The 24,710-nt window shown below is 37.6% G+C and overlaps 1 protein-coding gene across 41 annotated transcripts in view; it reads right to left on the bottom strand.

Annotated features, from left to right (window-relative positions):
• Positions 1-2,976: 2,976 nt before the first annotated feature.
• Positions 2,977-24,710, bottom strand: part of ANK2 (ankyrin 2) — a 695,484-nt gene continuing 673,750 nt past the window's right edge. For 16 of the 41 annotated variants that reach the window (XM_050792385.1, XM_050792390.1, XM_050792391.1 and 13 more), the window contains 9 exons: positions 23,017-23,148; positions 21,301-21,444; positions 18,659-18,944; positions 16,688-16,979; positions 13,293-13,376; positions 13,017-13,181; positions 11,514-11,696; positions 8,622-8,713; positions 2,977-5,265 (listed from right to left, as the gene is read on the bottom strand). In XM_050792385.1, coding sequence (XP_050648342.1) covers positions 5,082-5,265; positions 8,622-8,713; positions 11,514-11,696; positions 13,017-13,181; positions 13,293-13,376; positions 16,688-16,979; positions 18,659-18,944; positions 21,301-21,444; positions 23,017-23,148 — 1,562 coding nt within the window. In that variant the 3' untranslated portion in view covers positions 2,977-5,081. Of the gene's footprint in view, positions 5,266-8,621; positions 8,714-11,513; positions 11,697-13,016; positions 13,182-13,292; positions 13,377-13,852; positions 13,946-16,687; positions 16,980-18,658; positions 18,945-21,300; positions 21,445-23,016; positions 23,149-24,710 lie in introns of all 41 variants that reach the window. The other 25 variants (XM_050792405.1, XM_050792409.1, XM_050792407.1 and 22 more) reach the window with 5 other exon arrangements.

A 24,710-nucleotide genomic window follows, 5' to 3' on the forward strand; every position in this document is an offset into this window, starting at 1 on the left:
GAATGGAAACCAGAACTCAGTTATAAGGGCCTGTGATGGTTAATACTGAGCGTCAACTTGATTGGCTTGAAGGATGCAAAGTATTATTCCTGGGTGTGTCTGCGAAGGTGTTGCCAAAGGAGATTAACATTAGAGTCAGTGGGCTGGGAAAGTCAGACACACCCTCAATCTGGATGTGTACCATCTAATCGAGCCGTCAGCATGGCCAGTATATAAAGCAGACAGAAAAATGTGAAAAGACTAGACTGGCTTAGCCTCCCAGCCTACATCTTTCTCTCACACTGGATGCTTCCTGCCCTCTAACATTGGACTCTAAGTTCTTCAGCTTTGGGACTTGGACAGGCTTCCTTGCTCCTCAGCTTGCAGATGGCCTATAGTGGGACCTTGATATCGTGTGATTTAATACTCTTTAATAAACTCCCCATATATATATATATCTCCTATTAGTTCTGTCATTCTAGAGAACCCTGACTAATACAGGGCCCATTGAGGAAACAAAAAGAGATCCTGAAGAATCCTTCCTCTGAATGGGAAGTGAATCGAAGGGCTTAACTGACAACATCCCTGTGATTCCCTAATAGGAAAAGATTAACTGTATTTTCTAACCTAGAGGGGTAAGCTAATGCCTTTAACACCTACCCCGAGGCTGACTCCTACATAAAGAGGCAGAGGGTCACAAATGGGTCCACAATGAATGGACATCAAGGACACTTGGGTGACAGGGGCTCTTCTACACTAAAGAGTGACAGAGAGGCCAGGGCTGCCTGCCCTTCCCTGCCTGGAGCAGTGAGATACATCCAAGGCTAGTAGCAGTGTCTCCTATTTTACTGATGAGGAAATTGTTATCCAGTGGGTAAACCTTTACAAAGTCATGGAAGGGGGCTAGATAGAGCTGGACTGATTCCACTCCAGGTCTTACTATAAGATAACACACTTACCAATTTGTCACATTGCCTCACAGAAACATTTCATGAACTAAACAACTGAAGGTCTCCAGTGACTGAAGACATCTCTTGAATTATTACATGTACCACTGTCAAATGTCTCTGTTTACCATAGATGAAAGCTCCATCCAAAGTCTATTCATATGCACTGCTTACTTCATACTGTGGAGCTAATTTAAAGCCAGGGAGAACTTTTGTTTTTTCCAAAAGCCTGAGTGTAACCCAATAGGAGTATTTTAATTTGTGTGCAGGACATCACCACCCCCATCCCCGCCACACAGATACCTAAAAGATTTTTTTACTTTGGTGATTCGTTCTACGATTGTAATTCTAGCTTCAATTCGATTAGAAGGAGAAATGATACCTTAACTGAAGGAAGGAGCATATAGTTTTTAAGCAGAGGTGGCAACCAAAGACATAGACTTTGAAACATTTTCTTTTAGAGCATGATGAAAGCAAGCAGTTCATTTTTATTCTGTTATTCAGGAAAACCTCATAGTGATTTTGGTTCTCACTAGACCTACGTTTAACTTGTCTTTATCTGATTTATTCATTTGCCTGACTACTTGCCCACGCCCAGACTCTTCATGCTGATATAAATCAAGTGACTCCACGAGCAAACTAATTTCAAATTCAATTCAAGCCTGTTTCAGAGTGCTTATATGTCTCACTTTCACCTCTTTATGACTAATACAAGTGATTTATGAGTTGTGCATAATCTTCTCTCAGTCTGGAAGTTTCCCCCACCCTACCTTTAAATATATTTCTGTAAAACGGCATATGAGTCACTAAAGTTCTTTTACAAAAATGGGTTTTGCACAGCAAATAATTAAACATGAGAAGACACTGAAACTTCTCTGATGCTTTGATTTCCTTAATGAAACCCAAAGTTACACAAGCCCAGAGTTGCTCTAAGTAGAAAGTACAGTACATTAAACAAATGAGAGGGAGAGAGATGATCACACAGACACTCCTACTTTGGAATTATTTTTAACTTTAACTGTTTTCTTTGAAAAATGTCAAGTATAATTGGTATTTTAATTTCAGAAGACCTGTAAATCCACCAGGGATAGAAATCAGATCCAGTGAGCTTCCTGTCTCATACCAGGTAAGATTTGACTAAAACCTACTTTTTTTTTTTTTTTTTTTTTTTTGAGATGGAGTCTCGCTGTGTCTCCCAGGCTGGAGTGCAGTGGCCTGATCTTGGCTCACTGCAAGCTCCGCCTCCCGGGTTCACGCCATTCTCCCGCCTCAGCCTCCCAAGTAGCTGGGACTACAGGGGCCCGCCACCACGCCTGGCTAGTTTTTTGTATTTTTAGTAGAGACGGGGTTTCACCATGTTAGCCAGGATAGTCTCGATCTCCTGACCTCGTGATCCACCCGCCTCGGCCTCCCAAAGTGCTGGGATTACAGGCTTGAGCCACCGCGCCCGGATCATGTCTTGTTTTGTTTTTACTGTAAAAAATATTATAGCAACAGTAAAGAGATTTTTCAAAAAATGAAACAAAACTCTTCAAACACAACTGATTTTGATTTTGCATAGTCCTGCCCTGTCTTTATTTATATTAATATATCCATTTAATTTTAAATTCTCAGGTTCTAAGACAGAAAGAAAACTCCAGAGCCAACTGCTATTCCCAAAGGCAGAAAGTGTTTAGTGACAGCCATGGCCTCATGAGAGAGGACCAAACCAGTCTTGCTGTGCTGCCAATCGCACTTGCCCTTTCTCATCTCCTGCAAGTCCCCAAATTCCTATTTTCTTTCATTCAGTAGTGATCCAAAACAAAAATCCTTATTTTCTCCTTTTGCATAACAAGAACAATAAAAATTTCTTGAGGGCAGAGGCAAAATCTATTTATCCCAGTGCTTAATCCAGTGCCAGGCATATAGCATATTCAGCAACTAAATAAAAACCTTAAGAAAAAAAGCAATTTGTGTCTTTCTGTTGGTTTCAAATCTAGCTCATCTTTTTAAAACCTCTTATTCTCCTGAAATCACAGATTCGTGATAAAGAAGAACAAATCACTGTTGCCACATTTAACACTTGTACATTTTATTTAATTAAATCAGCCATTGTACACATTGCAGCTATGTATTGTTAGTGTTGTATTTTTTTTTCCATTAACTAATACATGCCCTCATAGATATATTCAATTAGTGTTATCACCATGGGAACAAGATGCTGATTCGTCAACTGAAAATTCACTTCTTCTCACAGTATTCAAGTTTTTGATAACACAGCAAAAATCAAAATCAAAAAAAGGGTGAATAACCATTATGTTGTTACACAGACATCATCTGCACTGCAAATAACACAACAGAAATGCTTTTCTTGAGCTCCAGTGAAGGTTTTGACAAGAAGGCCATAGGGTGTCTCAAAAAGTTTCACCATCGGCCTCTCTTATTTTGGCTGCCAAAGAATGTTTCATTTCCTATCCAACTGCCAAAAAGTGCTAGCATTTGAGGCTTGGGAGATTTGGCTTGTGGGAAACCTCCCTCCCAGGAAATTTTTTCTCTTGGCAACATTACTTTAAATGATGAAGTGCCATTGTTTGTCGCATTTGTTTTTGACATTCGGAGCAATGAGTCATTTTTGCACAACAGGAAAAGACCAGATAATTGGAAAATGTTCAATCCCTGGAGGATAGACTCTGTCCTTTTTTATTTAAATTTCATCTTCATTGAATATACTTTTCTTTAACAAATGACTGATTCAAAATGTATACTGTTTATATGAATATATTTGTGAATATATATATGTTAAAATGCTACACAGCTTCAACCACTAGAGGAATAGGAAGAGGACATGGAAATTACTCAGATTGTTACAGTCCCTTCTTTGAGACAAACAAACAGAAGTGCACAAATGCACTTAAGAGTTTCCAAGGGAGTGTGGATTTCAAATAAATAAACCAAAAATTTTAACCAAAACCAAATTTTCAAGGATTTCTCAATCTCGTCTGCAAGCTGAAAAACAGACCTAGCTGGAAAGTGAAAAGTGCTCACTCAGGGTAAAAAGAATGGAAACAATTAATGTGATTAGAAGAGGGGTTTGACCGTGGTCTTGATTTTTAAATGCCACATGCAGGTATTAGAGAAGATATAAACCTGAAAAAAAAAAAAAAAAAGAAAAGAAAAAAAAAGAAAAGAAACCACTCCAACATACTGAAGGAGTTTAACCTTTTATGTAGTGAGTAAATCTTGTTTCCAATGAATTATCTACAGTGCAGTGGCCAGAAGAAAGTACCACCAGTAAGACAGCGTGGTTTGCTAAAGCAGCAATGAAAACTGGAAAACTACAGTAGTTATAGCTTTTAAAATACCCTGCCAAAACTTGTCCAAAATCTAAAGACCTGAAGATGCTAGAATGCCACACAATGTAGCTGCTAGCAACTGAATACCCCATCGTTTCATTGTGTGGCCTCTGCTCCCTTCTCCCCTCCCTCAGAGTGGCTGTTGGAGAGTCCTAAGCCATGGCTGGCCAGCACCAGCAATACTGTCTCAGGACAGTTCTGCAAGGCTGTTAACCCACCTTTAACTGGGAGCAGTGGCTACTCTGGAAGTTCTAAGGACATAATAGGTCTGAAGTGCTTCTTTTGCAGTAAAACTATATTATCACTCGATTGTGTTAGCAATATCTTAATTAACCATTGTTCAGCAATTTCTAGAGGCCTTTTATTCTGATGCCCAGTGTAGTTACAATAGGCAGTGGTTTTAATTTTAATATGTTGTTCATCTGAGCATTTCAACTATATACATTGTACATAGATATCCCTTGGAAGGATTCCTATATAGTGTCACTTGAAGAGGTCTGCAGGTGAAGTTCTTCTGATCAATGGATTTTCATGGATCTTGTGCAGAAGCAAAGAACAATGGAGGTGGCCAGTTCCCAGGTTAGCACAGACACAACAAAGTATTGGATACAGCACCCAGTATGAAGGATGCCATCTTTGGTCACAAATTAGCTTTATAGTTAAAGAGGATGGGGGAAAACTAAAACAAAATGCCGTATATTTGCTAACAGTGGAAATGTCGGGGTATCCCATTAATTAGGCCAGTTAGGTCACTCCTCTACTGAAACAGGAAGCTGCATATTGAGTGAATGTGTGGTTTCTGGTGTGAGAACTGGGCAGCCCCTCACTTGGCCTCTTGCTTCAAGTCCTCCTTGCAGAAATGCCGAAGGAGCTGCTGGAGATCGCGCTGGAGGTCGTCCTGGTCTAGTGCTTCTGGTACATCCTCCAGGTGCTCCAAGTCAATGCGTTTTCCATGCTGGTCCTTCACCACAGCCCTCTTCTGTGTAATGGCTTTACTCATTGTTGTCCTGGAGAAAAGCAGACAAGAGAGAATTACACTCTTTTCACTGCTAGAGGGCAGCTGTTAGGTATGAAGGTAACCATTACACCGAGTACTTAACGTATTACCTTTAGATATTTCCACACCAAACTATCAGCATAACAAACTATAGATATCTTTTTATGTCTTTCTTTTAAACACAGCTCCCCTCTCTAAAATGATTCGTGAGATTTTTTTAAAGAGTGTTTTGGAACAACGAGTATTTTTTAATTCTTTAAGAAAAATTTTAAATAAATGAAACCATGCTTTAATTTGATCTTCTTGAAAACTAACCATAAAATCATTCATGGTTTGATTAAGTAGCCCTGACTTAATAGAGTTTGGTTCATTCTGAAATAGTACCACAAGTACCTTTTGACAGGCTAAAAAAAAAAAAAAAAAAAAAAAAGTGTTTAATTTATTTGAAACACCTTAGCTGCCAGCTTAAACCTCACAGTCACACCCTCACCCAAACTTCCCAAAATCCTGTTTTCAGAGAACTTTTCTATGAGGCATCGGTCTTTAAAAACTAAAATATTAGTCTACCAATATATAAGAAGGTGGCTACCAACTAAAGATGATCTGCCCAGCTCTCTAAGGCTTCATCTGGAGATGGTGGGGGAGGAAAGGGAAAAGAGAAAAGCCACTGAGAGACAACTGCTTCCTCCGGATTCTCAGAGTCTCACGCTTGTTGCTCATTCTGTGTATTTCTTGCCATTTAACAGTCTGTTGTTTACTTGCCTCCCTTATAGACTGGTGGTTACTATAACTCCTTTTCTTGAGACAGAGTCTAGCTCTGTCGCCCAGGCTGGAATTCATTGGTGCGATCTCGGTTCACTGCAACCTCTGCCTCTCGTGTTCAAGGGATTCTCCGGCCTCAGCCTCCTGAGTAGCTGGGACTACAGGTGCCCACCACCACATCCGGCTAATTTTTTGTATTTTTAGTAGAGACAGGGTTTTGTCATGTTGGCCAGGCAGGTCTCAAACTCCTGAGCTCAGGTGATCTATCCACCTTGGTCTCCCAAAGTGTTGGGATTACAGGTGTGAGCCACTGCATTGGGCCAAGAGCTATAACTTTTGTATAGTCATACTAATTTTAAGTCATACTAATATTTTCCTGTAACTGTACTTAAAAGTAATTATATTGTAATTTGCTCATTCTCAGCTCTTTTCACTTTCTTCTTCTTCTTCTTCTTCTTCTCCTTCTTCTTCTCCTCCTCTTCCTCCTCTTCCTCTTCTTTCTTCTTTCTTCTTCTTCTTCTTTTTTTTTTTTGGAGTAAAGTAAAAGCAAGTCTATTAGGCAAGGAAGGGAATAAAAAATGGCTACTCCATAGGCAGAGCAGCCTTCTTCACTATATACTTCTAAATGCAGGTTCTCATTCCACAAGTATTTGATGAATGTGTTTTATGGGCCAGACACTATTATTATAACAAATAAGGAAATTGAATCTTAGAGAATTTTAGCAATAGTCCAAATAAAAAATAACAGAGTTAGCATGAGTGGGGCTGAGAGTCAAAGATTCCAGAGCCTGAGTCCCCATAACCATACACCATGCATCTTCACTTAAAACCTCCGTAGGAAATGATCAGTTTTTGTAGCTTTACCCAGCATTTTCCTTATAGGTTCCCAGTGTTAAGAAGCTGGAAGTTCTGCCGTTATCCAATACCTCTATGTATTTGTTACGATCATCCTGATTTTTAAAAAATAACTTACTTCAGCCAAAATACTTTCAGCTTTTTTTGGACATCCTTGTTTCCGTCTTCCTTCTTCCCTTACATTCTTCTACTCTCCCTTTTTCTTTAATACTATATGAATTGTTCTGCATCTGGAAGCAAACTTAAATTTGTTCTTGCTAATGAAAAGGTCAAATTTGATTCCAATGATTGAAATCTGATGTTTTCCTAAATATTCAGCAACCATTTTTTTTTCTTCAAAAAGGCACATTTCTAACTATTTCTGCTAAGAGTTAGTAGAAGCCCTTATAGCATTGATGCCAGGGGTTAAGCCTCCATTATAGGCCATTTCGTGATATTCTGTGCAGGCAAATGTAGGCCAATGTGTTTCTGAATATACACATGTATATGATGTCTTTAACAATGTATATAAAAAAGCATTGTACATCACAAATAGAGTTCCGTAACTAACTAGCTTCCACAACTAACTAGCTGTGGGAACTCTATGGAGTTGTCTATATTCCTGGCTTCAAAATCACCAGCCATAATTGAGAACTTTGGATTAATTGATCTCTAAATCTATTCCAGTTTGAAGAGCTCATGATGTTAGGGTATGTGTGGATTATGTGGTTTCATCTGAATAATTGAATAAAAGACTTAAAAGTTGAGAGTATAAAAGGCATTTTATCCTTAATTCACGTAGCATTTTTTAAGTTCTGCGAGAGCAATTACACTCTTTTAAATTCCTAGCTGCTGCTCTTTTCCCATTTGATTGGAGAGTGGAATTGTGACAGAACCTTTAATTTTGCTGTTCTAATTATTATGTTCTAAAGGCTTAAAATAGTTTTGTAGCATACTCTGAATGACAATCTTTCTCCCCTTTTCAATGAAGTGAAAAGCACGATGGTAACTTGGATTTCCATTGTGTCTTTTCACTGAGAAGCTGAGCACATTTTATTAATCTCAATACTTACAGTGCTGTTAGAGGACCAGTGAGAAGTGAGAGTAGATCTATGGAACAGTGCCCAACTTTATACATCAAATCCGTAACAGAGACCAGGGCAGACCAGTGTGCCTCAGAGTCAGCCCCCTTGTATAAGCATAAAAATGTACTGCTTACTGCTTTCATGACACTTGCTTAACTCACTAAAGCCCTAGGTTTCAGCATTGCTAGGTACATTCGTTTCATGGGTATCAAACTCATGCTTATGTTATTTGCCACTCACATGCAGAATCATACAGCAGCCGTTAAAAGAAACCACATACCATTCAAAGTAATGATTTACTAAGATTGAGCTGAATATAGCTGGTCACAAAATTAATTTGTGATCTATCAATTAGATTCTTCTTCCTATGCTCTCTGAATCTATCAACACAATGGAATACCAGCAGGCTGGCTTCAACTAAGTTGATGACTTGCTAAAACCCAAGGAGTCAGACTGTATAAGCTTGAGTCTCATTCTTGCTATGACTTAGTATTATGTTTAAAGTATCAAGAGGATACTACAGGGATGACACTTTGATAGATCCAGTACTTGACCAAAGCCTTATGATACAGGCAGTTCTCTATCCGCTTTAGGGTAGATGTAGGGATTCTCTCCTTCTTTTCTTAAAATTGGAAAAAATTTTATGGTGTTAGTTGGCAAAGCATCACCCCATGCTAACCCAAACCTTTTAATTATTGATCCATCCTCTTTCAGGATTTCATTCTCTACTAAACTGGGTAAGTGGACTTTCATGTGGCTACCTGTGTAACTCAAAGCCTGAAGTAAGAAGAAAAGAAAAGACAAAGCTCATCATAAACTACAGACTTTCAAACGATCTATTGCTTTGCTTTACTCATAGTCAGTATGAAAATATATACATGAAAGGATAAATAAATACAATTCCTAGAAGCAGATTTAAGTTTGGAGTTTTATTTAACAAGTCCTTCTAGTTTCTCTCATTTGTGTGGGAGATTTGTTATTTTACTTTACAAAAGCTGCTAACTAACATCCATATGGATTGACTTTCAATTTCCTCCTTGCTTCACCCAATTCCTTTCTACAGTGGAGATTTTAATGATAAATATAATAACCAGAGGCAAAAATAAGCAAACAAGGCCCAAACGGTATAACACAGATAATTCATTTTTGACCATTCAAGATTGCTAGTTGTCAAAATGTGAAAACTGAAAGTATTTTTAAAAGTTTGCTTTTAATACTCCAATGAATTCATATATGATTTCAATATATATTATGGGTATAGTAGAGGACACACATACAGCATTTAGTGTCAAAATGTTCCAATAGCGAAAGTACTTTGTAGATGTTTGCACATGCCCAGGATCCCTTAGTCAAAACTTTGGGACCAGATGTGTTTCAAAATTTAGATTTTTTTTCCCTTTTGGATTTTAGCAAGGTAATATAATGCATATGCAGTCACATGCTACATAATGACATTTTGGTTAAAAATGGACTGCATATATGACATGGTCCCATAACATTATAATGGAGCTAAAAAAAATTCCTGTCACCTAGCAATGCTATAGCTGTTCTAACTTCATGGTGCAATGTATTACTCAGATGTTTGTGGTGATGCTGGTGTAAATAAACCTACTAAGCTGCCAATCATATAAAAGCATAGCACATACAATTATGTAGGGTACATAATACTTGATAATGATAATAAATGACTATGTTACTGGTTTATGTATGGTAAATACATTTACTATGTATAGCAAATACATAAATCAGTAACAGTCACTTTTCATTACCAAGTATTATAAAAGTGATACTTTTTATCACTATTTTAGAGTGTACTCCTTTTACTTATTAAAAAACAGTTAATTATCAAGGAGCCTCAGGCAGGTCCTTCAGGAGGTATTGCAGAATAAGACACTGTTTTCTTAGGATATGACAACTCCATGTGTTATTGCTCCTGAAGACCTTCCAGTGGGACAATATGTGGAGGAGGAAGACAGTGATATTGATAATTCTGACCTTGTGTAGGCCTAGGCTAATGTACATATTTAGGTCTTTGTTTTTAGCAAAAAAAAAAATAAATTCTTAAAAAGTAGAAACAAATAATACATTTAAAAAATTAAAAGCAGAAAAAAGTGTATAGAACAAGGATATGAAGAAAAACAATTTTTAATGCACCTGTGCAACGTGTTCGCACCTTAACTTGTGTTATTACAAAAGAGTCAAAAGTTAAAATAAATGTAAAAGCTTATAAAGTCAAAGTTACAGTAAGTTAATTTATTATTGCAGAAAGAAGATTTTAAAAACTTAAAGGAAAATTTAAACATTGCCTAAGTGTACAGTGTTTATAAAGTCTACTGTAGTGTATAGTAATGTCCTAGGCCTTTACATTCACTCGCCACTCAGTCACTGACTCACCCAAAGCAACTTCCAGTCCTGCAAGCTCCATGGGAAGTATGCTATACAAGTAGAACACTTTTAATCTTTTATTTTGTATATCTACTAAACCTTTTCTATTTTTAGATAGGAAAATACTTACCATTGTGTTATAATTGCTTACAGTATTCAGCACAGTAACATGCTGTGCAGGTTTGTAGCTTAGGAGCAATAGGTTATACCTTACAGCCTAGGTGTGTAGTAGGCTATGCCATCTAGGTTTGTGTAAGGACACTCTACAATGTTCACACAATGACAAAGGTGTCTAACGATGTACTTCCCAGCACCTATCCCTGTCATTAAAACCCACTTATGCCTAGTGAACGCTAGGCATGTGGAAGTTATTTATATCCTACTGCTCAAGGTCATCACCAAGGTCTGATTTTTCACTCATGCAAAAATTTTAAAAATTGCAACCTCTGGCATAAGTGGGTTAAGCGATGCATGACTGTACTGTGTAATACTAACACCCCAGAGGAGGTGAAGATGACATCCTGCAATCAAACGCATTTTTATATCACTAAACATTCACTCTAGGTAGAATAAAAAAGCTTCATGTCAGAATAGCTCTATGCCAATTTATTTCAAGTTTTACTTCCAAATTAACTTACAAAATTTGTTTTGGTTTTCAGAATTTGGGGATTTTAGTAAGAGTTTGTGGATCTGTTACTGTGGACCCATTTTCTAATTGTTGGAAACCAGAACTTAAATAATTGTAAATGCTTTTAAATTTTATGGACATGGAATATATCTGAATTTTCTTTAAGGTCTATCACAGATAATATCTGAAAAGATTGGCTAGCAAATATAATTTGCAATGTCTTTATTTCTTTCCCTTATTAATTGACAAAGCAAGACACTTCTGTGACTTTTAAACAAGATGTATAATCATATCCCAGCTCCAAAGATTCTGAGTCTGATTCGGCAGAAGCAAATCCTAGTTATCTGGACTTCTAAAAGCTGTTAAGGTGACACCAGTGAACACCACAGTTTGAGGAAACATTGCTCTGCAAGTTATTCAAACAGGAGTTCTACCCTCTTGAATTATTCTGTACCTTTCCATGAATTCATGTATGGAATTACACAATGACAAACGATTTTCTTTTCAAATGCGAAGCAACATAAAACACACATACACAAAGACAAAATGATGATGCTTCTATACCTCTTCAAAGTCATCTTTGGCTGAAGGAAGATCAGTGGCTAAACTAGAATCCCCCAGATGTTTCTCCATCCTCTCTCCACGTACCACAGTTGTTTTAACAACTTTGCTGACTCTACGGCCTTCCACTGGCTCAGCCTGAAATTGTGAGGTACTGGACAAAATGCTGGGCTCACACAAAGTGACCTAATGATCGAAGGACACACAATAGACAATGTCTGATTGCCAAATGTAACTATGATGAATTTTTTCTATGTTAAAAAACAAAGGACAAAACTATAATGTTACATACTGGCTTTCCAAAAAACAGCAATGGGAAGCAGAGTTAGAAAAAAACAAACTATAACCTATTGGTAATATGTACATCATGACTATATCTCCACAACACCAAAGCAAACTTAATTAGTTATTTGAACAAAAAGTTATCAGTTTTGTGAATAAGAAACTGCTCAGTGTAATACAGACATAATAATATGAAAAAACTCTTCTCACGTTTAAATAATTTCTTTTGGTATTATGAAGATAAAATTAGCCCCCAAAGGAGGAGCTCTAAAAGCTATGAGAAACTGAAAAGTAGATTTCTAGAGAATCTCATGTGTATAATATAAAATTTTGAGGATGTGAATGAATGGAAAATAGTGAGAATTTCACAAATTGTTGTCGAAGCAAGTAAATATGTCCCTGAAAGAGGGAAGTAAAACAGAAATAAATAGAAGTATAGATTGCCAGGTGCAGTGGCTCATGCCTGTAATCCCAGCACTTTGGGAGGCTGAGGCGGGTGGATCATTTGAGGTCAGGAGTTCAAGACCAGCCTGTCCAACATGGTGAAATGCTGTCTCTACTAAAAATACAAAAATTATCCAGGTATGATGGTGGGTGCCTGTAATCCCGGCTACTCAGGAGGCTGAAGCAAGAGAATCGCTTGAACCCGGGGGTGGAGGTTGCAGTGAGCTGAGATCATGTCACTGCACTCCAGCCTGAGTGACAGAGTGTAACTCTGTCTCAAAACAAAAAACAAAAAGCTAAAAGGATAAATCAAAGAGTTTCTAGATCCTGATTTTAGTAACTCTGCAATGCAGAAATCTGAATATCAAATATTTATCTAGAGTGACTTTCAGAAGGCTGGTGTGCCAAGCAGGCACAAGCCCCACAGTGCATTTCTACACAGTCTCTCCACAGCGTACTGCTTGCCCAGCAAATAGCATTGTATTCTTTCAAAATTTGACTTTTGGATTTCTGCAGTGGTCAACCATGAATTAAATAAAGAATAGATATTTTTAAAAAGACCAAACAAAAACAATGAGTATAATGCCTAGAAGTCTCCCTGATGGCTGTCTTAAAATCACACAGAATCATGAAAACAAAAACGGAACGTGCAACTAAAAGCAAACTGCCATATAAAAGGGAGATGTGAGGAAAATGTGAATAAACAATCTCATTCATCTTTTTTGAGTTCTATTTTGTTCCTCTCCATAAAATGGGTTTTAGAGAATCAGGTTGTCTCACCTCTGACTGCTCGGTGTCACTCTTCAATACAACACGCTTTATAACTTTGGAATAGCCATCCCCTTCCTCGATGTTGACAGGTTCCTGTGGCATTCCCTGCACCGTAATCTCTTCTTTCTCTGTGCCTTCAGAGGATACGTACCGCCTAATGATTTTCCTAGTAACCTGAAATGTATTTCATTTGTGTATCTTATTTTTGTGTGACAGTACCATGGAATTGATACATTTTAAACAGGAAGTTTGTAATCAAGCCTGTTGGATTATACTAGACAATACCTTCTTTACCACGGTGTGTCCATGCTCATCAATGTATTCTTCTTCTGTGACTGTTTCTGGGGGTATTTCGGGCATATCGTCTCCCTAAACAGTTGAGAGAAAAGGGTCACTGCACTGTTTGGCACCAATTCTGAGGAACTACTCCCAAGTGCTTCTAATGTGAGGAATGTTAGAAAACCAAAGGCGATGTTGAGAAGCATTGCTGAGATACAAAATCCTGTCAACTAGTTTGTTTAAAAGAAAAATGCAGGTGGGTAATAACATGCTTAGGAGAGTATGACCAAAGTTAGATCAAACTTCAACAAAAATAGTTAAGCGAGAGGTGAAGTGGGTGGAAGTGAAGAAGCCAAGTCTTGCTCTTGCTTGGTGGCTCTCTTGGAGGAAAGCTGGAACCACTGAGTTTCTTTGCAAACAGAACTTATGAGCATTAAGGAGTCTGCTTTTGAATGACCATGCACTACCTAAGGAACATGCCAAGCCTTCATTGATCCAGGCTGATCACTCTCTAAGGGTATGGGGACAGGACTGTCCCTGACGTGCAGTAATTTAACAGCGGGTACCTGAATAATCACTCGCCGGCGGACAACCCTGGTAGTTACCATCGCCTCCTCATCTGAGCTGGCCTCCAGCTCCCCTAATTCCTCTGTTAGCTCCTGGTGGAAGCATGGAAGCATTGCTTTGTTTAACATGCTAAGGAATGACTTCACTACTGGTTTCTTCTTTAGCTTACATTGTATTGTGAAACTTTTATTCACAGAGTCTTCGGTGGACACGTTGGTAGAGGTGAAAACAAGTATGTGCTGGTCTCAGACATCAACAAAAATAGAGTGTTTTGGTTTCTTTTGTTTTTTTGTTGTTCAATGAATGAAAAAAAATCCTGGAATTCTGAGAGTTGTTGGAGAACCCATCTGTCAAAATCTCTCCAAAATTATAAGCAGCTTACTCACGTGACTTTTTTTACTTAAACTCCTAAAAAAAAAAGCCTGACTGTAAATATAGAACCTAAGCAGTTCAGTAAACAATTATGAGCCACTGACGCTTGTGCTTAGGCTTGGAATTATTCACCCAAAGGTATAGGAATATCCCCTGTTTCTAGCAGAACTTTTTGCAGGAAGTCAAAGTTTCCTGTAGCTATTATCAAACCAATAGTGCATCTCCCTGGCATCAAAAAAGGCAGACTCTGAATAATATTAGAATAATTTTGCGGGGAAGTTGAGATAAAGTGATCAATAGTATTTTAGGGCTCTGGCCAAAAGCCAGAGATAAAGCAAAAAACATAATTTTAGCTTAGCACATATTACCTTAGGAGTCATATATTGAATTACTGTTCCCTAAATAAATTTTGTTTTTAAAAAAGACAAAGCTCAAGTAGATCTACTTAACATACTGTAAAACTCAAGTTATATGTTTACATTTGTCTCTGCTAAAGGAAGACATGTAAATTCTAAACCAAATTATGTTTTAAATATAATCAGGAATCTACTGCCCAGAAATATGGTTGGCAAGAAAAGTGATTAAAATTGGATGCCCAAGTTAGGGTTATGAGAAATAAGGGTCCACACGGGAAACTTAAAAGAAATGCCTGATACTCATCAAGAATAAGTCGAACAGGCCTGTATAAATTATGTGAAATTCAGAATGATTTACACAAATGTATTCCTTTAGTATAGATTAAACATATGTATTATCCAGATAATTGTTTCAAGTCTAACTTCACTAAGCCTATGGATTCTTAGGCTAAATTTGGTAACTTTTAGCCCAGATAACATGTATGAAACATTTTTAGTAGTACTCATTCAAGCCAAGAATTTGAGAGATGAATAATTCTATGCAAAAGCAAACTTGGAATAAAAATTCATTCATGGCATGAATTTATTATTTAAGAAAACTGCCAAAAATCAGGACACAGTTCTCATCCGCCTGGATCTTTCCTAATTTTAGTTATGATTTCAGACAATTCCTAGCAGCAGATCTCATTCTTACAGTGAACAAAAACACATGTGTGTCTTCAACCCAAAGATATGCTATTTCATTTTATTTTCCCCAAAATTTCAATTATTTCACTTAACTCTTCTTTTACTGCTAAGCTGCTCGAAAAACACTTTGAAATATAAAGTGTTTTTGAATTCTATTACTTTTTAAAAGAAAAAACAATATCTAATTTAATTTATATTAAATTAAGTTTAATTCAAACAGATTCTCATACTTTTTTTGTGGCTGAGAATCCTCTGGGGAGTTATCTAAAGGGCAAATTCTTGTTCTCTCTCCCTATGCTGGGATTCATTCTAATTCAGGATTTCTGAGAAGGGATCAAGCTCTCCAATCAATTCTGAGGTATGTGAACTATATAGACCATATTTTGAGAATAAATGGTTGATTAATTTCTTTTTTTTATTTTTAAAATTAATTAATTAATTTATTTATTTTTTTGAGACGGAGTCTTGCTGTGTCGCCCAGGCTGGAGTGCAGTGGCCGGATCTCAGCTCACTGCAAGCTCCACCTCCCAGGTTCACGCCATTCTCCTGCCTTAGCCTCCACAGTAGCTGGGACTACAGGTGCCTGCCACCACACCTGGCTAATTTTTTTGTATTTTTAGTAGAGACGGGGTTTCACCATGTTACCCAGGATGGTCTCGATCTCCTTATCTCATGATCCGCCCGCCTCGGCCTCCCAAAGTGCTGGGATTATAGGCATGAGCCACCGTGCCCGGCCAATGGTTGATTACTTTCTTAACATGGTCCCCACCCCTTTTCACAATTTTAAAACTCACTTAATGACAAAGGAAGCGCTATGAAATATGCCACTGTCAGGCATTTGTACATTTAGAAACTGCTGTAAGTTTAGGTACAATGTTTTTTTTCTCAGTCATTCCCAAAATAAATCTTAAAAAAAAAAATCTAACTTGGAAATCATCTTGCATCTAATGAGAAAAATTTATATTGGCAGCTAAACCCCACCCAATATCCACAGTCTGCGTGCTCATCACCTGACAGGCCAGAGATCTAACAAGCCTGCTGGTCCCAGCACATCCCATGGCAGACTTACCTGTTGCTGTTAATCTCTGCCACCAACTTTCATGCCCAACTTTACTAATTTTGAAAAGCTCCTCCAGATATATTGTTTCACCACCGTTTTCATTTTTCTTAGCAAAAGACTTTCCAGTGATAAGATCAGCGCTTATGATCAAATCACTAGCACTGGAACTGTGCACCATTTCTTCTAGATTAATCGACTCTCAGATTTTAAAAGGGATTGAGGATTTCCATGTGCCAGGTTAATTAATTTGGTTAACTTTTTTGTTTTGAAGTGAAAAAAATAAACCATCAGAGAAATGGAAACTGGAAGATTTGTAGCTTTGTTACAGGTGGGCGAGAAAGTGGAGAGGAATGTCTTACCTTTTCAAAAGCTGCATCTTCATCGAGTCTTTCACGGGTCTCTGGCTGGTTATCGGCAGACTCCACTATTACGAGGCTGGTTTTCCGCGGAGAGCTCTCCTCTCTGTGCTCTGAGGGCTCTTCGGGTTCTTGTATGATGGGAGAGCCTCCCCGCTCACTGGATGTTGGGGTCTGGAGGTACAGCCTGTCCTCCTCTGGAGGGGTGCTAACTTCCTCAGGTGTCTTGCTGGGAGAGCCAGGTACTGTCGTAGCCTTCTGAGTCTCTGATGCTTCTGTTCCTGGAGTTGTCACACTGGAATGAAAAAGTCAAATGAGACTTCAGGGACATTTGCATTTCACCTCCCGCTCAAGCAAGCAAATTGAAAGGTAAGATGGAGCTGGTTTTTCCATAGTCTATGAGAGTCAAAATAGTTTTTGTACATTTGGCCAAGAAAGGCATTTGAAGAAAAATAATCTGATGAGATATAGAGTTGTAGCTCATTGAGATCTACCACTGGCAGAGAGTGATGTATTATTCTAAAGATGAAAATTATCCTAAAATGTATTACAGTTACCCAACCTCTACAATGTATGTAAGTTATAGTTTCATCTTTTCTTTTATAACTCAAGGTGATATTGAGGATGCGATGAATTTTACATAAGTATTTGTAGATAATAAGGCTTTTGAAGCAAGGATCAAAATTTGGCAGAATTAAATAAATCCCCATGTTAATATAGTTATCATAACTATAAATACAAGGAAATTCTTATTGTACCTCTGAAAAACTGTTTCATTTAATAATAGAGGCATCTGTTGACATGGAAACGTTTTTCATTGATAGTCTGGAGTTACTCCAGTATAACTTTGATAACCTCAACTGCTAAATAAGATTATTTGCCTTTTCTGTGTCTTCTTTTGGTATTTAGTGCAATCTATCACTCCATAGATATTAAATGCCTAAAATGTCTCTCTCTTATCCCCTCCTCTTCTTCCCATCTTTTCCTTAGTCCTTCTCCTTCTTACTTATATTTTCTTTATGCTCACCCTTAAAACCTACAGGTTGATGGGGCAAGGGTGGCTCAGTACAAGAAAAGATAATTTCATTACCCATTTCATCCTCTTCTCATGTCAGTGACCATAAAACTCACCAAATGACAAGTGAAATGCTTTGATACAATCTCATGACACCCTATTCTCAGACTTCAGGTTTAAGGATATGTTGGCCTTTCTCACAATTTGTTTTCTTTTTCTGGATAATCAATGTCAATTACACAACTCTTTCTTCCTTGGCTTCCATAAAGGCTGGAATTTAAATTCTGAGCTGAATTAGGCTCTGCAGCTTCCTTCAGCCAGAAGCTCTTCATAAGACTTATCTTTATTCCCACCCCAACTCTATTCCAACACATTTTAATAGTCTTTTATTCTATGTGGCTAGTTTGCATTGCATTTATATTTTTATGGCTAGTCCCCTCATATGCACCTCATGGTGCATTGGTTGAAATGCACCATTGGCTGTGGTAGCTACATCATCACTGATCACACTCCTAACCAGCAATGGCATGATGAGCTCCATATTTGAAGTATTACAGAGAAAATGAGGTGCAGCAATATTATAAGTCATAGCTGTGTCATCTACAGGGAATTTTACAGTTTAGATGAAGCATTCATAAACACACTTTTGACCCTGTGAGATGAGTCAAGTGTGTATTATTACTATAATTTACAGATGTGGAAATGGAGATTCAAAGCACTTAAGGACTTGTTCAAAGTCACAGCTCTGGAAGTTGGTTCTTGTAGGTCTGTGCCCCAAACACTGTCACAATTATGTCTCTTACATGTTAATGCTTTTGTTTTTCCTTTAGCTCTGGCACTTGTGATTGGTAGGGTCATTTTAAAATTATTTAAAAACTAGTTATGCTTATATATGCCTGGCATCCACATTAGCCTGTTTCTTTGGTATTACATTTGACAGGCCTTCTTTGGAAACTCACAAATATTCCTGCCGATATTCCAGAGATGACTCTTCAGGCAGGTCTTGCATTTTCCCTGAGAAATCTTGTTGAACTTGCTCCTTGTGAGTTTGGGGAAACAGTGCTGTTGCTGAGCTGTCCCCTTCAGTTTTGGGGATGCCATCCTGAAAAGTGGAATAACCAACAGAAATGTCTTCCTCTGAGACGATAGGAGGGTGATCGCAGGTCTCGCTTTCTTTAGAAAGAGCTTGTTCCTCTTTCTGCTTGTGCTGTGCAGTGCATAACTCCTCTTGAAGTACCGAGAACCCTAAAGGGAGAATTATTTAAGTATTTAGTTGAAGCTTACCTATATTGAATGGATATTTATTAAGTAACTACTATGTGTTACATCCTGAGATGGGCTGATGGATTACAAAGACGAAGAAGACACTGCGTCCGCCTTCAAGATACTGATCATGTAGAAGAGTCTATGCAAGTTAAGAGTCAATTCCAATGCAGAGCAACTGGGTCATAGGTGCCAGTCAATGAGTGTGGGAGCACCTAACATGAGGTTAGAATTTGGAAAGAAAATACAGAGTGTGTTACATGCCAAGGAGACGTAATGGTAAGTGGGAATGGACTGAGATAGTCAAAGCACAGAATCTGAAGAGTAAGAAGAGTACAGTTAATAATCATCATAACAAATAATAGCTAATACATACTGAAAATTTATTCTGTGTTAGGCACCGTTCCAAGTGCGCTGCAAGTATTAACTTGATTAATCCTCACTCTAGCCTATGAGGATAGTACTCTTTTTACGTAGAGTCTTTTATGACAGGCTAAGGAATTTCATTATATCCAGGGAAATGAGGAGTCATTGAAAGATGTTTAGCAGAGGAGTGACTGGCATTCATCTATTGACTCACTTATTCAACAGATATATATTGAGCATCAACTACATAGTATGTGCTCCTTAGATGCTGGATATATAGCAGTGAACAAGATAGAAAAAGCTTCTGTCCTCACTGAACTTGCATTTCTGCAGGTATATATTTATGATAAATATTGGGAGAAAAGCAAACCAGGATAAAGGCAGACGATAAATGGGGCTAGTATTTTAAATAGACTTGTCAGGAAAGGCTCTGCTTAGGAGGTGACATTTGAGCAGTGATCTAAATAAAGTGAGAAAAAGGTATATGTTGATCTGAGGAAAGAACATGCTAGGGTGGAGGAAGCAGAAAATACCAGGGCCCTGAAACAGGAGAATGCAGAGGAATGGCAAGGAGGCCAGGCGTGCAGGACCAGTGCGATAAGGAGAGAGGTGGGAGATGAGGACAAGCTGTGAGGCTCTTGCCCAACACTAAGATACATCATCATTCATATCCATGAGAAGTAAACTGCCACAGAAAAAAAAAAGTGAGGAGAAACAGCCAGTAAAGTAGAAAAAAAAAAAAAAGAAGAAGAAGAAGAAGCAAGAATGTCATGAAATTTAAGTAAAGAAAATGTTTTAAGAAGAAAGGCTTCACTATTCATGCCAAATGTTACTCAGTGGCAAAGTAAGTTGAAGAATGAGAACTGCCTGCTAGACTTGACAATGAGGAAACAATAGGTGAATTTTATAAGATTGATTAGAGTGAATTACAGAGAGTTTTAGAGGGAATGGGAAGAGAGGAAGCAGAGACAAGAAATTCAGACTATCCCTTTAAGAGGTTTCCTATGAAATGGATGGAGTAACAGCAGTAAAACAGGGGGGACATATAGGGTAAAAGGAGTTATTTGCTTTGTTTTGTTTTTAAAGATGGGATCTATTAAAGCATGGTTTAATGCTGTTGGGTATGGTCTAGTGGTAGGAAGCCAAAATGGATACTTGCAGGAATGGAGTCCCTGATTGGGTAAAAGGAGATGAAATCTAGTATAAAACAAGAGATGATAGCTTTAGCAAAGTGAGGAAATTTTATCTATTTTAATAGGATGGAAGGTAGAGTACGTACATGCATTGAGATGCACTCACATTGGTAGATTTGTGGTGGAAAAATATAGACATTTGCTTCTGATTATTCCTACATTTTCTAAGAAATAGGAAGCCTGGTCATCAGCTGGGTATAAATAAAGAAAAGAGACAGTGTTGGAGGTTTGAAGGAAGAAGATAACAAGTAAAATAGAGATAAGAGAGAGAGAAAAAAAACAAAACAAAACAGTGTTAGAGACCACAAACGAATGAGAACAGGTTAGGGAAATTTTAATACTGAAAATGTGGTAGGGCCAATGGCTGGAGGTCCCCGAGGGTCTGAAGCACTGTCGGTGCAGAAGTAAAAGAGAAAATGTACAGTCACTGGTAGTGATATAGTCCTAGTTGTGAGCCTAGAAACACGTGGCTAAGGTAGCGTAAAAAAATACAAGTGTAAGAAGTGCCACCATGGAACTGAGGAAAGGGAATTCAATGGATCATTTTGTTATCTGTAAAATAGCAAAGAATGAGCATGAAATGGAGGTGGGAGGGTGTGTAAAACAGGGAGGAAAGCTTCAGGGTAGCAAGGAAAAGAACATATGATCACCATAGGCCACGGTCTCCCTTCTGAAAAACAAACAAACAAAAAAAGACAGTAGGTCCAGTGCCTCAATTAACCACACACAGACACAACATATACACACACACACACATAGACACACACACACAGTTTGACCTTCACTATGATCCAGTGTAATGGTCTGTTCAATTTCTGCATAACTATGACTGATGCGCTCCTGGAGAGGTTCCATGTTGGTCTCCATGAGATGAACAATATCCATTCGGTTGATCTTGGTGAGACATTCAATGAGGTTCGTATCTGACACATTAGAGAAAGGGCATTTATTACTTCTGAGAGGTACTCTTAGAAATCTCTTTCACTTAACTGCCTCACTCAATTTTTGATATCTGTACAGAAAAAAACAATCAAAGCCTAATTAAAAGTCTTTGTAAAAATAAGCCAACAGACAAAAGAGATATGCATATTAAAAAAAGTGGCACAGCATGGGCACAAGTCCTAAAAGTAGAATCATCAGATAACATACAGGACACCCGCCATACCTGAATTTCAGATAAAAAACAAATACTTCTTTAGTATAAATATGCCCCAAATATCACATGGGACATGCTTATGCTAAAAATGTATTTGCTGACCACTTGAAACTTAAATTTCACTGGGCGTCCTTCTGTTTTTATTTGCTAAATCTGACAATCCTACTTAGAAGAATGTAAAGAAAAGGAATGATAAATATAGACTGGATGTTATTTATGAGTAAAGGAAGCAGAAACAGAAGGTAATGCACTACCAGTGAAACAATGCTAAATAAAGCAATTGTGTCCACTTATCAATATTTTAAAAATATTGCGGTTTGAATAACATTACTGTTAGAAGTGACAGCTGTTATTTAATGCTGTTCATACACATATTGTGCAAGAGTTTTTATGCAACATGCATGCTTTAGAAGTGACAGTAGCTTGTTCTCATTTGCTTACAGTAGTTCACTAAGTTCTTACTCAACATCATTGATAGATTCTTAGAAAACAATGTTCTGGTCACAAAAACATGGCCAAACTTCAAAATAAAACCCCAAATACTTCTAATATTAAACACTGAAGTGAAAGTGAGCTACACATACATTTAAGAAAGACTAGTAAACACAAATAAGATAATTATTCAATTTTTGAGGAACCAGTGAGTGATGGCGGTCATAGTGGTGGTGGGGTTCAATCAAGGAATAAATCTTCGCAAAGTGAAAATTGTAAGGAGCACCTCCTCCCACCATGCCGTTCGTAAACAAACAATAACAAATATGGTGGGCTCATTGAGTACTTTCCTAAGGCATCATTTATTTCATGCACTTGTATAATTATCATACACTGTACACATTTTTATTTGACAATAATTTGTATTAATTCATTCATTCTTTTCCCAATCCCCTTATTCAGTTCAGGGTCTCAAGTGGCTGGAACTTAACCCAGCAGCTCAGAGCACTTTGCATGGGAACCAACCTGGGAGATGATGCCATCCCATTGCAGGGGGCACTCACACACACCCACACTCATTCAGACTGGGATAATGTAGAAACACCAGTGAAACTGATATACACATCTTTGAGATGTGGGAGGAAACTGGAGTACTGGGGAAAAAGCCACACGGACATGGGGAGAATACATAAACTATACACAGACAGTGGCCTTGCTGGGAATTAATTCTTTTTTCTCATCAACGTTATAAGGAGATGACATTGAACAAAATGATATTACTCAAGGACCTGCTGTACTGTGGATTAATGGCATTTGCTTCTTTACTGTTTTACTGAATTTGCAAGATGCGGTTGTTGAGCAAGACATGTCCAACTTTAGCCCAATACACATATAGTTCCCCACTTACCTGTAGCGTGTTTCCCATCCCTCTCTAGCCAGTACTTCAACAGTGCATGACTCTGGTCTTGAAGAGAGTTGGGATTTTCAATTCGAATTTGATGAATTTGCTCCTCAGTGAAATCCAGTTCTCTTGCTAATTCTAGAAGATAAAATACTACTTTCTAAACACAGTAACTTCAAGGTTTCAGTCTCTACACCTTGTTTTGTGATTTTGTAAAATCACAAAATCATGATGTGTTCATGATTGTGTTCTTTATATTGTGGTGTGAGTATTTGGGTTCTTTAATTTCTACATATTAGAAGTGACTCTTAAGTGCCTTTGTTCTTCTAGTACTAATTGTGGATTTTTTTCCCTAAAACTGGGTATAGAATTGATCACTGCATAGTGAAAATAAGTATGAGGCAGTGATGATAAGATATGCATAATTCAGGCCCATTTGATTTCAAAATGCAAACGAGATCATTAATACTTGCTTATGCTTTTAAGCAAGATAATGGAAAATAAATGAAGGATAACAAGAAAAATAAAACATTTCTCCCTTTAATTAACATAAATGATGTTTTCGAGTATTATAAATCCTGTTTCTGGATACTTTGATAAATACTAGCTGTAGCTATATTATGGTGGTTGGATAAATGCCTGTCTTTGACTTCATGTCAGGTGAATAAGAGGTCGAGGAAGCATTAACTGATCCAGGGAAGAAGACACAAAGTTTTCCTTTGAATTCTACTATTAACATTCCATATAGGTTGGGTGGGCCCAGTAGCTCATGCCTGTAATCCTAGAACTTTAGGAGGCTGAGGTGGTAGGGATTGCTTGAGGCCAGAAGCTCAAGACTAGCCTGGGCAATATAGTGAGACCCCATTTCTACAAAAAATTAATTTTAAAAAATTAGCTGGGTATGGTAGTGTTTGCCTAAGGTTCTAGCTACTCAGGAGGCTGGGCCAGGAGGATCACTTGAGCCTGCGAGTTTGAAGTTACAGTGAGCTATGATTGTGCCACTACACTCTGGCTTAGGCAACAGAGCATGATCCTGTCTCAATAAAATAAAACAAAACAAAACAAACAAAATAACAAACAAAAAAACCATTCCATATGGATGCTTATACATTATGGGGTGTGTGTATGTGTGTGTGGGTGTGTAAATGGGGTGACTTCTTTTGAAAGCAATTTGACAATATCTTTCAAAATTAAAAATATATGTATCTTCTTCCCAGCAATTCTACTTCTAATATGCCCTATAGATATACTCACAAAAATATACCAAAGCACAAGAATATTTACTGCCATCACCAGGAAACCACCTAAAGCCCATCAACAAAGGCCATTGATAAAATTATGGAACCTCCATATAGTGGAATTAAATACCCTCTTAAAAGAATGAAATACATATGCATATGTTAACACTATTTATGAGGAATATTATTCAGTAAAACTTTTCTTACTTTTAAATAATAGGCATAAATATAGGCACTGTATACTTTTTCTAAAAGCATGAGAAGGTATTAGCAGTTATTTCTGAGGCACATGGCTAGAAGACAGACGTAGGTATGAGAGTCATATTTACTTTTCATTTTATGTCATTCTATATGGCAGTAGGATGTGAATTTTTACCAAATATATACATATTGCATTTACTATGTAGGTATGGATACAAAGATATTTAAAGAGCAAAATAAATAATTCTGAATGTTATCTAG

This window comes from Macaca thibetana, chromosome 5 (genome assembly GCF_024542745.1).
Source record: "Macaca thibetana thibetana isolate TM-01 chromosome 5, ASM2454274v1, whole genome shotgun sequence".
In the NCBI taxonomy this organism is placed as follows: Eukaryota; Metazoa; Chordata; class Mammalia; order Primates; family Cercopithecidae; genus Macaca; species Macaca thibetana.